The following is a 16909-nucleotide window of genomic DNA, read 5'->3' as shown; positions in this document are numbered from 1 at the left end:
ATCAAGAACACGAATATTGAAGGACATCTAGTATAATCAGACTCTTTTCTATGTGAAGTATTTACACATAAAAGTACAATTGGGTAGTTTCTTCTGGCGTCTTTTTGTTTGTTTGGGAAGTGTATCCTTTTCTTGCCTGCCTGTCCTTGTCGTACCATAAACACCCTTCTTATCAAACACAAAAGTAGAGTTGGTTCCTACGACCTTCCTTGGTCCCGGTTGTTGACCTCTGGAGGACCGATGACCAAGGGAAATCGTCCAAGTCGGGGTCGAGTTGATGCGCCACCAGATCCTTGGGGCCGCCCGTGGCCCGTGTCCCGTCGGTGTGTAGGCGAGAGGTTGCTGGGGTAATCCGGGTATACTGAAAGGTGAAGACTGTATCTGTCTGCACTTCGCGTTCCCCTCCCCCCTCCCCCTTGCGGGGGAAAAAAAAGAAAAAGAAACAACAAAGGAAACGCCCTTGATTACCTCAGCTCATCCCTTCCCCGCACCTCTTTGAACGCCGGCGACGGCTGCTCCTTCGGCGGACTACCCGCATCCTCCGCAGGCGGTGGCGGCGGCGCGCTCTTCTGCCCCTGGCCGCCGCTGCCGTCGGGCTTCTTCAGCCCGTCTTCCCCGCCAAAGTACTTCTCAAAGTCCTGGTGGTCCGGGAACGGCCGCTTGCCCAGCAGCCGCACCATGTCGTCGCGCGTCAGCATCTCCTTCTTGAGCAGCTCCTCGGCGACGAGCCCGACCTCGTGCTTCTTGGCCAGCAGCAGCTCCCGGCACTGCGCGTACGCCTGGTCCACGATGCGCCGCACCTCCGCGTCGATCGCCTGCGCCGTCGTCTCCGAGAAGGGCTTCTGCAGCTGGTGCGGGTCCTCGCTGAAGTGCATCGGTCCCACCTTGTCCGACATGCCCCACTCCGTCACCATCTTGCGCGCCATCTGCGTCACCTTGCGGAAGTCGTCGCTCGCCCCCGTCGTCACCGTCGGGAAGTGCAGCTCCTCCGAGATCCGGCCCCCCAGCGTCATCGCCATCCGGTCCATCAGCTGCTCCACCGTCATCAGGTACGCGTCGCCCGACGGCAGGTACTGCGCGTACCCCAGCGCGCCCTTGCCGCGTGGGATGATCGACACCTTGAGGAGCGGGTCCGCGTTCTCAAAGTACCAACCGCAGATGGCGTGCCCGGCTTCGTGGTATGCCACCGTTCGCTTCTCTTGGGGCTTGAGCACCAGAGACTTGCGCTCCAGACCGCCGATGACCCGTTCGATGGCTTGTTCGAAGTGAATGAGTTCGACCGATTCGGCGTTGACCCGGGCAGCTATACGAATGTTAGACCAGGGAGGGGGGGGAAAAAAGGAGGAAGAAGTAGAGAGAGGGAAAGGCAAAAAAAAAAAAAAAAAGAAACACCTACCAGCAAGGGCGGCTTCGTTCACCACATTAGCAATATCCGCACCAGAAAACCCAGGCGTCAGCGTCGACAGTCGTCCCACCAAATGCTCCTGGTCCTCCTTGGTCACAATCTTCTTCAAGTGCACCTTGAAGATGTCCTGCCGCCCCTTCATCGTCGGCCGGTCGATATAGATGTGCCTGTCGAACCGCCCGGGCCGCAGGAGCGCCTGGTCGAGGATGTCGGCCCGGTTCGTGCCCGCCAGCACCACGATCTGCTCCGACGTGTTGAAGCCGTCCATCTCCGTGAGGATCTGGTTCAGCGTCGACTCGCGCTCGTCGTTGCTGCCACCCGGTCGGCTGCCGTCCTGCCGGGACCGTCCGATGGCGTCGATCTCGTCGATGAAGATGATGCAGGGGGCGTTCTTGCGCGCCGACGCGAACAGGTCCCGCACGCGCGACGAGCCCACGCCCACGAACATCTCCACGAACTCGGACCCGCTGACGCTGAAGAACGGCACGCCCGACTCGCCCGCCGTCGCCTTGGCCAGCAGCGTCTTGCCCGTCCCGGGCGGGCCCGACAGGATGGCGCCGCGCGGGATCTTGGCCCCCAGCCGCTCGAACCGCTCCGGCGTCTTGAGGAAGCTCACAAACTCCATAATCTCCGCCTTCGCCTCGTCCATGCCCGCCACGTCGGAGAACTTGACCTTGACCGCCGACTCGTGGTTGAACATCTTGGCCTTGCTCTTGCCGAACCCGAACATCTGGTTGCCGCCCCGTCCGCCGAGACTGCGGGTCGTGTACATGAGCAGGCCGACGAGCAGGAGCGTGGGGCCGAACGCCATGATGATCGGCCACATGCCGCCTTCGGTGGCGTAGTTGACGGGGATGCGGTCCTGGAGAGGGATGCCGAGCTGGTTCTGCGCCTCCTCAAGCTGCTTCTGGAACGAGTCGACCGAGCCGATGGAGAAGAAATACTGCACGTTCGGGTCGAGTCCACCGGCGGACGGGGCGTCCTGGTGCAGCTCGACGCGGACCTTGCCCGTGTTGTAGACAGTGAGCTTCTTCACGAGGCCCTTGCTCAGGAAGTCCTTGTGCACCTCCTGCCAGGTGATCTCCTTGCTCTGTCCGAAGAAGGTGGCCTCGGCGTACGGGATGATGAGCGCCCAAACGACGGCCGCCATGATGAGGTCGCCCGTGCTGAACCGTCCGAGGAACCATTTCTTGCCGAACGGGTTGCCGCCATCCTGGGGTCCGCCAGACTCCTTGCCGCCCTTGTTCTTACCGTCGCCCCCCTTGCCGCTCCCCGCGCCTCCCGCCTGGCCTGCTGCTGGGCCGCCGGCCTTCTTCGTCTGCTCCTCGTGTCGCTCCTCCTTTTCCTGTTCCTGTTCCTCCGGCCGAGGCTCCTTGGCACCCTGCGGATCTTGCTCTTTGCTCTTCACCGCATCCTTATCCCGGCCGAGCGCGCGCCTATGCATCGTCACCTCGTATTCGGCGAGCCTCTTGGTCATCTTGGTCAGGATGCGGATGACCCTGCCCATCTCCCCGATCGTCAGGTTGCCGTTGGGGTGCCGACGAGCCAATTCGCGCAGCTCGTCCGGCGCCCCGACGACCCTGATGGCATTTACCGTTCGATTGAGGTCATCCTTCATGAACTGGGGCAGGCCCTTGAGGGCCCCAAACTGCCTGAATCTTTCGAGTTCCTCTTCGGTGAAGTGGACCCAACCATCCGGGAGCGGGAATTCCTTTCGTGTCTTTTCCAGTTCGGTCTGTCCGTCTGAAGACTCTTCCGGCACGCTGTTGTTGTTGTTGTTGTTGTTGTTCTTGCTGCTGCTGCTGCTATTGTTGCTGCTGCTCTCTTTCTCGTCACTGGGTTTGTTCTTGTTCGGATCCTCGGTCGAGTAGAACCGTAGTGACGACGGCGATGATCTGGAGGGCGATTGGGGCAAGTGTCGTGCTGTCAACGGGGCGAGACGCGCCAGTCTTGATGTCGAGGAGAGAGATCTGCCGAGAGCGAGCTGCTGTGATTGTCTGGCTATTCGCGCCAGCTGCGCTGATTGACGAAGAATTCGCGCCATGACCGTGGCAACCCCGGACTAGGCCGGGGGGGAGGAGTTATGTGACGACGGACGTGGAATAGATGGGAGAGAGAGGGATGGATGGAAGGGTTAAGAGGGTAAAGAGGTAAGAATGAAAAAAGGATTAGATGGAAGGAATTCCAAGAGGGTTCAGCTCATCGACGCGTTTTCCGACTGATGACCATCCATCCGGCAAAAGAAAATAAAATAAAATAAAATGACAGCTTCCCCCAATGACACGGTGGTTGTTTGAGAAGGATTTGTCCAAGTCGTGTGCGTAAGTTGAGGCGTTGCTCGGATTTTGCGGCCGTGACTCGTCGGAGGCAAATCTCTTGCACTAGGTAGCTACGAGGTACGGAGTACATGCAATGGGCGATGGATGGAGATTATCGGCTCACCGGGATTCGGAGCTAATTATCGCCTACCTTATCCGGGGCGTGACCAGATTCTGACTAATACAGTATCACGTGACTCTATTCATCGGACCACATCCACGGAGCCTTCAACAAAACCCGACAAGTAAAGAAAAGAAAATGAATTACGGTAATAAGGGCCTGCCTTACTAGGGAGACTCGCACAGACCTCCCTCGGGGTGGAACAACCTAACGGCCGATTACGCGACTTGTCCGTAGGACTGCCGGGCATCAATTGTGCCTCCTACAACCCGACATTTTACAACGTTTTACGGCTTCAATACAATCAATTCGGAACCTCTCAATCTGACCGTTCTTATCGTATTTACCCTTTACGGTTACGCTGTATTTGACACTCATCGTATCGTCCGCCACCATTTTCATAATACGTTTCCCACGTTTCCATTTTTACACTGACGGATACCCTTCGCCGTTTGTCTCTGCCCAGTTCCAATCGTTTGTCGTTGGATGTGAATACGAGTCCTGAGGCTGAACAGAGTTCGGCATCCATTGCCCGTTCATGGGCGCAGGGACGGGGGAGCCCATCCCCGTGTCGATCCCCATTCCCCCCATTCCCGTCCCCATTCCCGTCCCCATTCCCATTCCCATTCCCCCCATTCCCGTCCCCATTCCCATTCCCATTCCCATTCCCATTCCCGTTCCCGTAGCCGGTCCCGGTCCGATGCCCATGCCCATCTCCACGTCCGGTGCCGGTGCTGGCTGCATGCGTTGTGCTGTATACCCCCTACCGGTAGAGGCGTCCGCCCAATCGCGAAGATCTAGTGGTTCTATCAGTTCTTGCGGTACCTGCCTCAGCTGCCAAATGCTAGGCTCGGTTGCTGTTGCCGTTCCTGTTGCTGTTGCTGGGCGGGGTTCTGGCACCCCGTTGGTTACCACAGGGCTGTTGAATTGATTCCGTTGCCGGTTGGCCTCGGCGTTGAATTGGGGAGAAAGGTATTCTCTGTTGACGCTGTTGACGCCATTGCCCACAGCCGTCATCGTCGCCGATGTTGGTCTCCGCCTTTGTGGTGACGCGGCGGGCTGATGCTCCGTACCGGCAGCAGCAGCCGCCGCGGCGGTGGGGGCCGTGGGGCTGCAGCTCCTCCTTTTCCTCCGTGTAAAAGATAGGTCCTTGTCAGCCTTCGCAATCGCCGCTTTAGCGACTCTCAAAAACTCCGTGCAGATTCCGAGCATGCGGTGAACGCCGCCCGTCTCGGCCTCCTGGCCTAGTCTGGATAAGAACGTCACGACCACCTCCATCAACTTGGAGTCCGAAGTTGCCCTGCGGTCCATAGGGTTCTGCAGGATATTACTGAATAGCGTCATCAGTGCAGCCACGGGGAAATAGAGCACAAGCCTAGGTCGACAGAGTTAGAAGAAAAGAAGAAGAAAAAGAAAAGAGCGGGAGTTTGTTCAGGCATACTAACCAGACAATCGACAGGTCCCCTTTCGGAATATATTCGAGCAGCGACACCGTCGTCCTTGCGGCGGCCGTGGTTATGTAGGCGGAGGAGAACACCCGGGGGTTCAGAGGTTTGGTGTTCCGGCCCTTCTTGGCAAAGTCGGCTAATCGGCTGGTCCAGTATCCACCCCGCACCGACATTCGATGTATCGTCGTCAGGCAGTTGTGGTAGGTCATGTGCAGCATGACCACATGCAAGATGAGCGGCGTATGCGAAGCCCTAATTTCGTGGTCCGGTCGGAAGTCGATGGGAATCCGATTTCTCCAAGCCTCCAGCTCCTCATCCAGATTGCAAATGGTGTAGAGTAACTCGCCACACGATTGTTTCGCCGCCTTTGTCGAATACAGTCGACGGTACACCTTGCTCTCGATCTGGGCGATCTCGCACATGGCCCGGAAGAGATTCATTTTCCCCTTGCCGTTGGGCAGGGGAATATTGCCGATGTTATCCTCGGGGTCGGCATCCGGTAGCTCCACGTTCATATCGTCGTCATCCTGCGCAGGCGGCCGCCCCGAGCGAAGGCATGCATCCTTGTCCAGCATGTAGGCGATCCAAAATACCCTCTTTCTCTGTTCAATCTCGATGGCATCGAGGTTGAAACCGGCTCCCCGCGTGTGCAGACCGATGCTATGGGCCAGGCGAATGGCGGTGGAGACGAGGACGAAGCTCGGGTTCGAGTTCGGGGTGCCCTGCAAGAAGAGCGCCATGGCTAACAATGCCTGCACGCTAAAGAGGTCGGTACTCCGCATGGCCAACTCCGGGAAGCAAGCCATGGCGTTCTTCAGATAGCCCCAGGCTTTTTCGTCCTCCTCCTGGGGCACAAGGTCGCTCATGACGCGGAGGCGGTGGCCAAAGGCGAGACAGCAGTTCAAGCTGGCCCACCAACCGGTGGTCTCGTATGGCTCCCCCGAGTACTGCCGCTCGACCAGGTGCATGAACGTCGGCTGGTGAAAGAGGGGGAACATGCAGTTGAAGTTCCCGAAGTAGTCCTTCAGAAGCGAGACTGCCTCGGCTTTCGGGGGCAGTGGCCGGAACACGGGACGCCTAAAAAGATCACCAAACACCTCGGGCTTCCAGTCAGTCCACCTGTTGTCGCCGATAGAGCCGTCCGATATCATCATCTCGAAAGGGTCATCTCCCGTCTTCTCCTTCACCCACTGGATCCCCTTGGGCGACAAAATGGAGAAGCCAGACGAGGAGCCGAAGTACTGCGTCTCGCCGGACTCGTTCGTTACGAGAGAGCCCATCATTTCTCGCAGTTCCTCCACCTCGGACCCGCTCACTTCTTCTTCCTTCTCCGAGGCCTGATCCGACTCAGGCCCAGGGGAAGCCAAGGAGCTTCGCCGGGTCGATGTGGCTTGGGGATGTGCAGATGACGACCCATGCGGTGAGCCGGCTCGAGAGCCTTGGTGCAGTCCGTCGTACTTTTCTGCTAGTGCGCTCTCCAGGGCTCCGAGGTCAATCTCGCCGTCTTCATCCTCGCCCTCCAGGTCTGCTAATTTACCTAAGGGAAGGCCAAAAGTAAGCTACATGATGGTCGGGGTATGGGTATGGGTATGGGTCGGAGAGGGATAAATTACGGGCATATTTCGCAATGTTTTCCATTCGTTGCAACCTGTTCTCAAGGGCCTTGACGTATCGAGCACTAATCGTGGAATGTCAGCGTCAACGTCAACGTCAACGTCAACGTCAACGTCAATCCGTCCAGCAAGCAAAGCCCACAAGGCAACACGTACCCCTTCTGAATCGTGCGCTTCTTCTCGACTGGAGTGAAGACACAGTCGGTCCTGTAGGTGAGACAATGGCCACAGGCGGGCTGCCGTCCATCGCACTTGATCTTTTTTCTCCGACACGTGTCGCAAGCCTAGGCATCGTGAGAGTATTTGCGTCAGTCGCACCATTGGCATGTGTATCAGCCGAAGCCGGTGAAATAAAGAGAGCTCACTCACTCTCGCTATCCTCCTCCGTTTGGCCTCCGCCGCATCATCGAGCATATCGGAATGCTCGAACATCGGCATCTCTGGAACCAGGATTGGAATGTGATGGCCGCCGAGGCGAAGGCCGTTGAACATCGCATGTCGTGGTGGTGGCGGTTGTGCATGCGCCATTTGGCTCAATGGCGAGCTCATGTAGCTCATGCTCGGAGGGTACTCCGGGGGCGGATAGCGATGGTCCATAAAGCTAGGACAAGGTGAGTAAGCGGGGCCTTTTTCCCAGTTCCATTTCGGCGGTAATGCATCGATGTCCATGGACGTAGATGAACCGTCCGTGGTGGGAATAGTCGCCCCTTCGGGCATGTCTCCTCTCGACATTGGACAATTGCCGCGGGCTTAGTGCTGATGGGAGACAGAACGGGCGGCAGTGGAGGATATGCAAGCTGAGTAACATTCGTTCAGCACGCGAAGATCGACTCGCTGAATTGGCTGCTGATCTGCCGTTAGGGAATAATGAAGATGAGAGGTCGAAGGCAGCAGGAAAAATTGAACTTTGAACCTCACAGAGGCTAAGAGTCAGGCCAGGCTGAGGTATAGGGGTGATGATGAAATGATGAGATGATGAGATGATTAGATATTTTTCGAAGAATTTGGATAGGGGGGAGGACTGCGAAAATGGTAGGAAACGTTGACGAGACTCGGGATACCGCGGAGAAGTGGAAAAGAAGCACTCGGAAAGAGATAGAGAGGAAAAGGGAAAGAAAAAAGAAAAATGGAAGAAGAGAAGACATAGTATAAGAGAAGGATGGATGTCCCGGAGAACCGAAAGGAAAGCTGACTGCCGACACTGGGCGATTGGGCGTTTCTGTGCCAAAGGTTATACCTAACTACACGAAGTATGAACATGAACAACTACCTACCTTACCTAGGTAGGTAGGTAGGTAGTAACCTAGTATCAATGGTAAGGGAAGGTACCTTAGTTACCGCAGAACAGCCAAGAGCAACCTGGAAGGTAGGCAGGGTCCTGCCAGTGCCGGGGCACCAGCCCATCTTCACAAGGCAACGCCGCGGGCGCTAGGACCTAATTTATGGTTTCGTCGCAGAGTTGATCTCTGACTCTCTCCTTTGGGGCGTGGTTTGGGTTCAGCCCCAAGTTGAGAGATCTCTCGAAACAGTCGGGTCTAGCGTCAGGGGCCACGTGTGTGTGCTACAAGGAGAATTCTGGTACTGTAGGCATCAAAGTCGCCGAATTATTACCCATGACACCAATGGTACCTTGAGTCTAATGGATACCTTATTCGTGCCATGGCCCAGGTACCTCTCTGTCAGATACCCGTCTATATAACCAACTCATCTACCTAACCCGGGGGAGGGTTGCTGTTGTTTATAGGTCAGAACTCTGAACAGAGGATGTCTGCGCTGGCTAGGCCAGAGCCGGCCGGGACAGAGATGTTCCAAGACTGTCAACAGTCTGGCCTTTGACCATGCCCCCACCCCTTCTCCACATACACGCATTCTTTTCCTTTCATCTGATGACATAACATTAGAATAGCCAAATGGTATCTAATTGGTTGACCGTCGGGTAATATTGGGACGAGTGGCGCGCTAACTCTTTGGCGCAATACCTAAACTTCGTACAACGCAAGGTCCCTACCTTAGATTTCCTAAGCGTACCTGGATACAACGTTTGTGCGGTATGCTTCTGTGGCTCGAGACGACTCATAAATCGATTCTCAACCAACAAAGGTGGCTAATTTAAGACGTCTCCGAATATCATCAATAAAAAAGTATAGAGCGTGCTATGACGAAACCTTCTCGAAGCAAACTGCCGTTTCTCTTTGAATCGAGTCGGGGTTGTCTGGCCAATTTGTGCCCGCAAGCTCAACGTGCTTCATGATCCCGCATCATACCCCGTAGTGTCAACGAAGCCAGAGCCTGAGCGCACGGAAATACATGCAACCCTCCACGGTCCAGTTGCATCATCAAGATGCACGAAGCTCTCCTTCCCCAAGCTCCACCACCGTAGTGTATCGTGAATGCCAAAGTGCAGACGCAGGTACAGGCATGGATTGTGCGTATGCATGTGGGGCGCGTCCCTGAAACACACATGAGACGGTGATCGGACTCGGACCCCTTGATGCCTGTGGAACTTATACCTACATACAATCCAAGACGGTGGCGAGTTTCTAAAAAAAAAACTCTTCGAACTTCTTTGATTAGTCGCCTACTGTCGGAGCAGGTCGGAGGGCAGCCGAGTCATGGTTCTCAAGTACGTTGTAAGCCCCCGCCTCCCAGCGAGTTAGACGGATAAGAATCTCATATTACCCAATTTTTTATTGATGTGATTCTTTGGTCTTCATCATGTCCCCAGGTGTAAGGCACTTGGAGAAGTCATGACAACGTCAGGGCCGGCGTTTCCATGAACGGTGCCTACACGTGTAGAGTGCCATATGGATGGATTCAAAGCCACACGGAAAGTGTCTTATTATAATACTCAAGATCGGATACATCATACAGATTGCTTGTTTCTGCACGCGGCTTATTGTTTAGCTTTCGCATTTTGACACCCATAATTCCCTATTACCACAGCCCAGGGGTACTTTCAACTAGGTAATTACTTCGTATAAATCCCCCAATTGACCCAACTTTACACTAAATCGAGGGGATGTCCGGGTCCACTTTTCCGCACTCGCTTTTAGTTGTAACTTTATGTCAACTTCATAACCCATCATCAATGCCCATTCTCCGTCTCTTGGGCCGTCGTGTCCTCCAATTGGTCCTGAGCTTGATTTAGAATCTTACAGTCGCCTCATTTAATTACTGGCACACTTACTTCGCTGGTAGAATGATACGAACGATGCCCAATAACCCCGCTCAAACCACTAATCGCAGTGGCGACTTGGCCAATAGCGCGACGGCTCGCGGCAAACTCGGCTCGAATAGCCCTTAATGTAGACGCGATCTCTTCTAATGCACTGGCCTGCCGCTCGGCAACCGCTAGTCGGCGGATAGCCACCTCGTCACCTTCGTCCGTGACACCGAGTGGTGACTCAATAACGTCAATGGGTCTTTTGGGGGCCCTCTGGAGGGCCTCCCCGCCTCCGCGTCCTCGACTCTGAATGGCTTGTCGTTCTTCCCGCTTTCGCCTCCACGAGGAGAGCTGTTCCTCGCGCCTTTGGCTCTCGAGGGCAGCCTTTCGCGCTTCCCCTTTCAGTCGCTCTAGTTCGCCCTGCAGACTATCAGCATAGCCGGTGGACTATCCCATACACGGCTAGGTATTTACAGAAAGGCTGTCCGGACTCTCGGCCCGATGTCGATCAACACAAAGACGGAGATGTAGCACCGAGCCGCGATACGCAGGTGGGATCTCCTAGAGGTCAGCAACTGAGAGAATCCACACAGGCAAATTCAGTCGGGAGGACATGCCTGGACACATGGTCCGCCAAGTTGTTGACAGGAAGTACATTCACCGGAACCGCCTATTACGAGGTTGAGCGGCAGCCTTGCTATGACGCAGCCCGACAACTCAACTTACTGTTGTTTCTCTCACACACCGGGATCTTAATTTCGCCCTCCTTGTCAGGACTGTAGTTGAATTCGGTCAATCGAAGAGCGCATCGGGCACATGGAACAGCCAGTGGCGTGTAGTTGACGCCATCTTCACGGCGGGGATACTCGATGACGACCGGCAGACCGCCGCCAGCCTGGTTGTCGTGGACCGACATAGTGAAGTGAGGCTGGCGAATTGAGATGGAGTCGAGAAATTACATCACACCGAATATCAGTCAATCATCCTTTGAGGTGTAGTGATCGGGCGACTTCGACTTCCTATCCCTAGGCTCAAGGGAACCTGGTGTTGAGGGCGGGGGAGAGCGAAAGTATCAAAGGCTACGGGGTACGGAGTACATTGCTTCAGGAAGAATTAAAACTGTGGGAAGCAAGGATCTGGCCTTTTATGGCCAACTCCCCTTCCTTCCCTTGGAAACAGAGCCTCAGTTCATCGTTACACGGAGGAGAGAGATACACACGAAGGTGCATTAAGGTAACGTGCCAGTACCTAGGTACCTTACCTTACCTTATTGGTACAGATTAGGCGATAAGAAATCCGAGTTACCTTAGTCAGCTATCGCTTTTTCTGTGTGACGATGGCGATAGCGGGGTACAATTAAATTTATGGTGGGGTTCTTCTGTGTACCTTTAGCGTACCGGCGGAAATCAGAAGTATGAACACAACGATTAATACCGACGTCGGCCCAAAACTTTCGCTAGATGCGAAGATTTTACCGCCCGCGACAAGTTCTCCGACGATAACCTGTTCCGACAAAAAAAATATCTCCTTTGCCTCGCCTGAATTTTCTCGACAGCTTGCACGAGCAGGCTCAACAGTGTTGCTCAGACACTCCATTCCTTCTGCCGCCAGCACTCGTCTGCCGGTCTATAACAATCGCGCATCCCTCTGCGCTTCTTCGACGAGGACGCTGCCGTCTTCGACCATCCCTTGATCTTCGAACGCCACCTAGACTACTCGGATCGCAATGTGTGGAGTTTCCGCTATACTGGTGTGTCTCTACCGTTCTCTCCAGGCGTCTAGCCGGTGAAGCCTTTATGCGACGAGATGTCCCATCGATATCCAAGAGAGAACCTGCGCTAACTTCGTCATGTCAGTTGGGCGATTCCAAAGCCGACACGGCCGCTCTAGAACTCCACGAGAGTTGTTATTACCTCCAACATGCACGTATTACCCTCCACCTCGAGGTCATAAGGGGGGTTTCTCCCAGCAGCCGCCAACCTGCGAGAGAACGAACCTTGGCCAGACCCATGACCTCGCAAATATCCATGCCACCGTTTAGACCAATGCTGACGGCACCAATAGCGCGGACAAGATGCTGCGGGTATTGCCGTATGCCAAGGCGGAAGAGTCTACCAATGCAAGGGCCTGGGACTTGTCAGCGCCGTCTTTAATGAAGGGAGGCGAATCGTCGATTTGCCCGGCTGGTGCGGCGTGAGCCACCTCCGCTATCCTACAGCCGGCGGGACATATGCGTACGTCTAAAACCCCAAGCGGCAGTGTTCTGGGGAAACTAAGCAGACATCGGTGCCTTGTACTGACAACGTGGCATCAGGTCGGAAGCGCAACCATTCTTTGTCAACAGCCCCTTTGGGTTGTCGATGAGCGTCAACGGAAACCTCGTTAACAGCAAAGAGCTTCTCAAATTCCTGGACCGCGAAGCCCGCCGCCATGTCAATACCGACTCCGATTCGGAGCTTCTGTAAGTCAATCCGTTCCCTGAGTTGTGGGATTATCGCACTCTCTTGGTCAAGGAAAATTTGAGACGGTTATCATGTGGCTCGAGATAAGTCAGCGCTAACCCCGGGACCTCTAGGCTCAACGTCTTTGCCCATGCGCTTAATGAGCTGGGAAAATTCCGAGCTAACGTAGAAGACGTCTTCACCGCACTGCGCGAGGTGTACACTAGATGCCACGGCGCCTATGCCTGCACTGCCATGATTGCTGGCTTCGGCATTCTGGGATTCCGGTAAGTAGTAAGAGTGGTCTTAGTAGGCTTTTCGGCTCTCCGACTAACACTCTGCTTCGCAGTGACGAGAACGGTATCCGGCCCCTCTGCCTCGGATCTCGACCGTCTGCCACCCTCGAAGGCGCCACCGACTACTTCATGGCATCGGAATCCATCGCCCTGACGCAGCTGGGATTCGGCAACATCGTGGATATCTTGCCCGGTCAGGCTGTCTTCATCCAAAAAGGAGGCGTTCCGCAGTTCCGCCAGATCGTTCCAAGAAAATCGTACACCCCCGACATTTTCGAATTCGTGTATTTCAGCCGTCCCGACTCGCATATCGACGGCATCTCCGTGTACCGCAGCCGACAGAACATGGGGCGCATGCTAGCAAAGAAGTTGAGGGAGACTTTGGGCGAGCAAGTCATCAAGGACATCGACGTCAGTAAGTGCTTGCTCTCTCTGTCCAGTATACCATTTTTCGGGGGATCCGCTGGGATCTTCTTCACAGCCTGCGACGCGTATATTTCCTTCATGTCAGAGACGTTGACGTACTAACTTGACGTTCTTCAGTTATCCCCGTTCCAGAGGTAAGAAGCAGATCCTAAGCCACGCACCGAACGATGGAAGTGTTTGCGAATATTGACGGGAATACCACAACCAGACTAGCAACATCGCGGCAGCCGTACTAGCGACAGAACTCAACAAGCCGTTCTCGAGTGCCTGTATGTCTTCGTTCTCTTATTGTTTCTCGGACTCCTGAGCTAATATGACCTCACCTTAAAGTTATTAAGAATAGATACATCTTCCGGACGTTTATTCTGAGCGAGCAGAAAGCACGGCAGAAAAGCGTTCGTCGGAAGCTGTCGCCCATTGCCTCCGAATTCAAAGACAGAGTCGTTTGCATCGTGGATGATTCCATCGTGAGAGGAACAACCTCCCGCGAGATCGTACGTGTTATCCAAGCACACCCTTGAGCATGACACCCAACTAAACCCTACTTTTTCAGGTCCAAATGGCGAAGGAAGCTGGCGCCGTACGAGTCCTGTTCGTGTCCTGCAGTCCAGAGGTCACCCACCCACACGTTGTAAGTGACATGTCTGCCTGATCAAAGGCCTCCCATTCCACACACACACACACACACACAAACCTCATTCCTCGTGCCAGGAAGCCATCGCTAACCAACCGTCCTTCAGCACGGCATCGATCTCGCCGACCCATCCGGTAAGAACAGCTCCATGGACATAGGATGGACCGAACCCCCTTTTTGGAATCATACAAAGATACTGACTCAAAAATGCTTTAGAACTCGTCGCCCACGGCAAGACCCGCGAAGAAATAGCCCGCCGCCTCGACGTGGACGAAGTCGTCTACCAGAGCCTGGAAGACCTCAAGACCGCCTGCATAGAAGCCGGCACCGAAGACTGCGAGGTCAAGGACTTCGAGGTCGGCGTCTTCTGCGGCAAGTACCAGACCGTGGTGCCCGAGGGCTACTTCGAGCACCTGGGTCGCTCGCAGGGGAACAAGAAGAAGATCAACAAGACTTCGCTTTCGGCAGAGAAAGAGCAAGACGCTGCCAGGCCGGTCCTGGTCGCCGGCGGTGGGGCCGTGAATGTCGCGGGCCCGCGCGAGGGACAACAGGAGGCACATGCTGAGGAGGACGACGAAGAGCATGAGAGCGCAAACGGGCCGGCAAACCGAGAGGATATCAGGTACGTTTGTTGCCAGCTTTACGTTCGAGTTCTCGCACTTCACGACTGACCCATCTCGTACAGTCTCTACAACTTTGCGAACACATCCTAAGGCATTGCATGTTAGAAGATATCGGACTTTGATATGGTCGGCATCGCCGTGATGGATCCTCCATCATGAATACTGGACTTCTTCCATATTTCTTATTACAGGAGCCTTAATTTCTGCGTTTCTTTCTTCTTCTTCTTCTTCTTCTTCTTCTTTCTTCTGCCAGTGTTACCAGGGCGTAAAGAGATAGACATAGAGTTAAAACTCACTCGGGGATGTCTCTATATTTTGACAACCGATACTCTCGCTCGGCGCAGCGGACTGAGACAGGCTAGCATCAATAGCCCCTTTTCATTGTAAATGGCATAGGTACACTATGTACAGTCGCAAAACTTTCAACCTCAGCGGAACTTTTTAGAGACATGAAATCCGACGGGCATAGTATGCCCTGGGTATGACGCAGACACAAAGAGGAAATAGACGAAACGCCAACCACCATTCGCAGTCGTAGAAGTCCGGGGCACTGGGTCCCTACAGCGTACTAGAAATTATCCACAAGGGAAGATTGGACTCTCCCAGTTTTGCTCGCTGGCTAGGATTGCTGGCATGTAGAGAAAGGAAACCGGGCGGGGTTGATATATGCCGGGTGCACCGTGTGCCATGCCGGACGGATTAATTGATGTCCTCCGTGAACCGAGAGCCTGATCCTCTTGACCCTCTCGACACCGACCCGTCCTGAGAGTTGATCGACCGAACCGTAGGGTCGCGAGGCGGAGGTTCCAGCGGGCCCATGTCGTCCGAGAAAGGGTCCGCGAACGGATTCTCTTCGGTGACGACGCCGCGGGCTGGACCCGTTCGCATGATGGGCACACCGCTGACTGGTCTCATGGGAGCCCCGAGGGCCAGCCGGCTCGGAGCATCTGTGCCTGGGCTGCCACCGTCGAAGAATGAGCGCGATTCTCGATAGTAGACTGACTCCCCCCCGCTCATAGTGCTGGCGCGAGGGGCTGTGTAACCATCACCTCCGTTGAGGATGACGGGCGGCAGCTTTCTACCCGAAACGCGGTAGAAGCCGCGTTCGGCTTCGCCTTCGCCAACGACTCCGGCCTCGGTCGGTGGTGGGACGTTTCGGTTCCGGGAGATGCGTTTAGGACTAAAACCGGCCAGGGCGGCGCCCAGGCCCACAGACCGCTGAGTCATGCCGCCATCGCCAGCAGAGGGCCCGTCAGTGCCGGGGAGCAGGCCCCGGCTGCCGTTGGGGTGATTGGTACGTGGGCCACCACTAAGCATGATGCGACCATGTTTCCGTTTCCGCATCTTAAGGGCAAAGAGGACTAGGAACACCAAGACGGCAGCACCGGCTATGCTGCCCACCACGCTCCCCACAACTACGCCCGTTGCGGGGGCCGAGTCGTCACTCTCTTCGTTTTGGCTTGATGTCGTCAAAGGTGTCGGGTCAAAGCCCGGGGCTCCCTCGACGCCAGCTTCTTGCTCTGTTGACGCGCCCGTTTGGCTTGTCGAGGACGTAGTGGTAAAGCGCGTACGCGTAGTTGTGGTGGCGGTGCTCCCACTGCCAACGCTAGAGGTGGAGAACAATGCAGACGAGAACATGGACGAAGACGATGAGGCGAACGCAGTCTCAGCTTTCACCAGAAAGGAAGAACTATTGTTGAAGAGTGATGATGGGAGTAGACCTGGCCTGGTCGAGTTGCCGACGCTGCCGATAACTGGAAACGATGGCGACGTGTTGGAGGAGGGAGCGGGCGTCGGGATGCTATCATGACTAGAAACATAATCTTCAGACGGCACCGGGACGACCGAAGAAACGAACGGCGGTGAGGGAAGCAAGCCGGGTACAAGGTCAAGGCCTGGAACGTCGGAAGTCGGAATGGGAGGTATCTCAGGAACGAAGTCGGACTCCAGTTCAGGTTCGGTTACAGGGAAGATCTCGACCGGGTCAGACTCAGGCGTGGCTGCAGCGGGATCGGTACCGGAAAACAACGTTTCGGTCAGGCCGGAGACGGGGTCGACGACGATGGTCGCTGGGGGCGCATAATGGGTCTGAATCTCTATGGCGGATCCGGCGGAGTCGACGACCTGAACGACAGAGACGGTCTGCACGACGTGAGTAACAAATGTGTCCTCGATGTCGCGGGCATCCACGACATCAGGGACTGGCTCCTGGCGGATATGTAGTTCGCGGGAATGGGAGGACGGCGGAGAAGGGGCCTCGCGCTTCTTGTGCAAGTCCGAATGAGAGTGGGAGTGCCTTTCGTCGTTGTCGTTACTATTGTCGTTGTGGTTGTTGTTTTCGCTGCTGCTGCTGCTGCTGCTGCTGTGGGAGTTGGTAAAATGGCGGGCCTGAGCGAGTGAAGGCCCGCGGGGTGGTGTCAT

At 55.4% G+C, this 16909-nt stretch overlaps 5 protein-coding genes across 5 annotated transcripts; 1 reads left to right on the top strand and 4 right to left on the bottom strand.

The window, feature by feature from the left end:
- Positions 1–114: 114 nt before the first annotated feature.
- SODALDRAFT_294602 (paraplegin) lies at positions 115–3806 on the bottom strand. The gene is made up of 2 exons (XM_028608760.1): positions 1397–3806; positions 115–1303 (listed from the first exon to the last, which is right to left on the bottom strand). Exons 1-2 carry the CDS (start codon positions 3447–3449, stop codon positions 465–467), a joined length of 2892 nt encoding a protein of 963 aa, XP_028467051.1. The 5' UTR covers positions 3450–3806; the 3' UTR covers positions 115–464.
- A 354-nt stretch (positions 3807–4160) lies between these two features.
- On the bottom strand, positions 4161–7998 carry SODALDRAFT_332682 (hypothetical protein). Its single transcript, XM_028611779.1, has 5 exons — positions 7275–7998; positions 7062–7189; positions 6906–6970; positions 5290–6829; positions 4161–5219 (listed from the first exon to the last, which is right to left on the bottom strand). The coding sequence occupies exons 1-5, from the start codon at positions 7620–7622 to the stop codon at positions 4271–4273; spliced, it is 3030 nt and encodes a 1009-aa protein (XP_028467050.1). The 5' UTR covers positions 7623–7998; the 3' UTR covers positions 4161–4270.
- Positions 7999–9990: 1992 nt separating this feature from the next.
- On the bottom strand, positions 9991–11114 carry SODALDRAFT_378344 (hypothetical protein; the record flags this gene model as incomplete). The annotated part of the gene is made up of 5 exons (XM_028614977.1): positions 10795–11114; positions 10686–10738; positions 10543–10626; positions 10116–10488; positions 9991–10043 (listed from the first exon to the last, which is right to left on the bottom strand). Exons 1-5 carry the CDS (start codon positions 10982–10984, stop codon positions 9991–9993), a joined length of 753 nt encoding a protein of 250 aa, XP_028467049.1. The 5' UTR covers positions 10985–11114.
- A 466-nt stretch (positions 11115–11580) lies between these two features.
- SODALDRAFT_332678 (amidophosphoribosyltransferase) lies at positions 11581–15005 on the top strand. Its single transcript, XM_028611778.1, has 13 exons — positions 11581–11818; positions 11925–11990; positions 12133–12302; positions 12383–12529; positions 12644–12796; positions 12859–13220; positions 13349–13365; positions 13440–13500; positions 13562–13725; positions 13785–13862; positions 13972–13999; positions 14082–14487; positions 14551–15005. Exons 1-13 carry the CDS (start codon positions 11795–11797, stop codon positions 14576–14578), a joined length of 1704 nt encoding a protein of 567 aa, XP_028467048.1. The 5' UTR covers positions 11581–11794; the 3' UTR covers positions 14579–15005.
- Positions 15006–15187: 182 nt separating this feature from the next.
- SODALDRAFT_323663 (hypothetical protein) lies at positions 15188–16909 on the bottom strand (the record flags this gene model as incomplete). Its single annotated transcript, XM_028609819.1, has 1 exon — positions 15188–16909. The coding sequence occupies one exon, from the start codon at positions 16907–16909 to the stop codon at positions 15188–15190; it is 1722 nt and encodes a 573-aa protein (XP_028467047.1).

Source organism: Sodiomyces alkalinus (genome assembly GCF_003711515.1).
Source record: "Sodiomyces alkalinus F11 unplaced genomic scaffold SODALscaffold_4, whole genome shotgun sequence".
In the NCBI taxonomy this organism is placed as follows: domain Eukaryota; kingdom Fungi; phylum Ascomycota; class Sordariomycetes; order Glomerellales; family Plectosphaerellaceae; genus Sodiomyces; species Sodiomyces alkalinus.
The sequence above is the reverse complement of the archived record's forward strand: the minus strand, read 5'-3'. Positions and strand labels throughout refer to the sequence as shown.

Coding starts and splice junctions, on each gene's coding strand:
- SODALDRAFT_294602 (XM_028608760.1), bottom strand. CDS start 3,449: ATGGCGCGAATTCTTCGTCAATCAGCGCAGCTGGCGCGAATAGCCAGA. Junction 1,304..1,396: donor GAACGAAGCCGCCCTTGCTG/GTAGGTGTTTCT, acceptor ACATTCGTATAG/CTGCCCGGGTCAACGCCGAA.
- SODALDRAFT_332682 (XM_028611779.1), bottom strand. CDS start 7,622: ATGCCCGAAGGGGCGACTATTCCCACCACGGACGGTTCATCTACGTCC. Junction 6,830..6,905: donor AAACATTGCGAAATATGCCC/GTAATTTATCCC, acceptor GCCTTCCCTTAG/GTAAATTAGCAGACCTGGAG. Junction 5,220..5,289: donor GGGGACCTGTCGATTGTCTG/GTTAGTATGCCT, acceptor CTGTCGACCTAG/GCTTGTGCTCTATTTCCCCG.
- SODALDRAFT_332678 (XM_028611778.1), top strand. CDS start 11,795: ATGTGTGGAGTTTCCGCTATACTG. Junction 11,991..12,132: donor GTTGTTATTACCTCCAACAT/GCACGTATTACC, acceptor CGGCACCAATAG/CGCGGACAAGATGCTGCGGG. Junction 12,797..12,858: donor TTCGGCATTCTGGGATTCCG/GTAAGTAGTAAG, acceptor TCTGCTTCGCAG/TGACGAGAACGGTATCCGGC.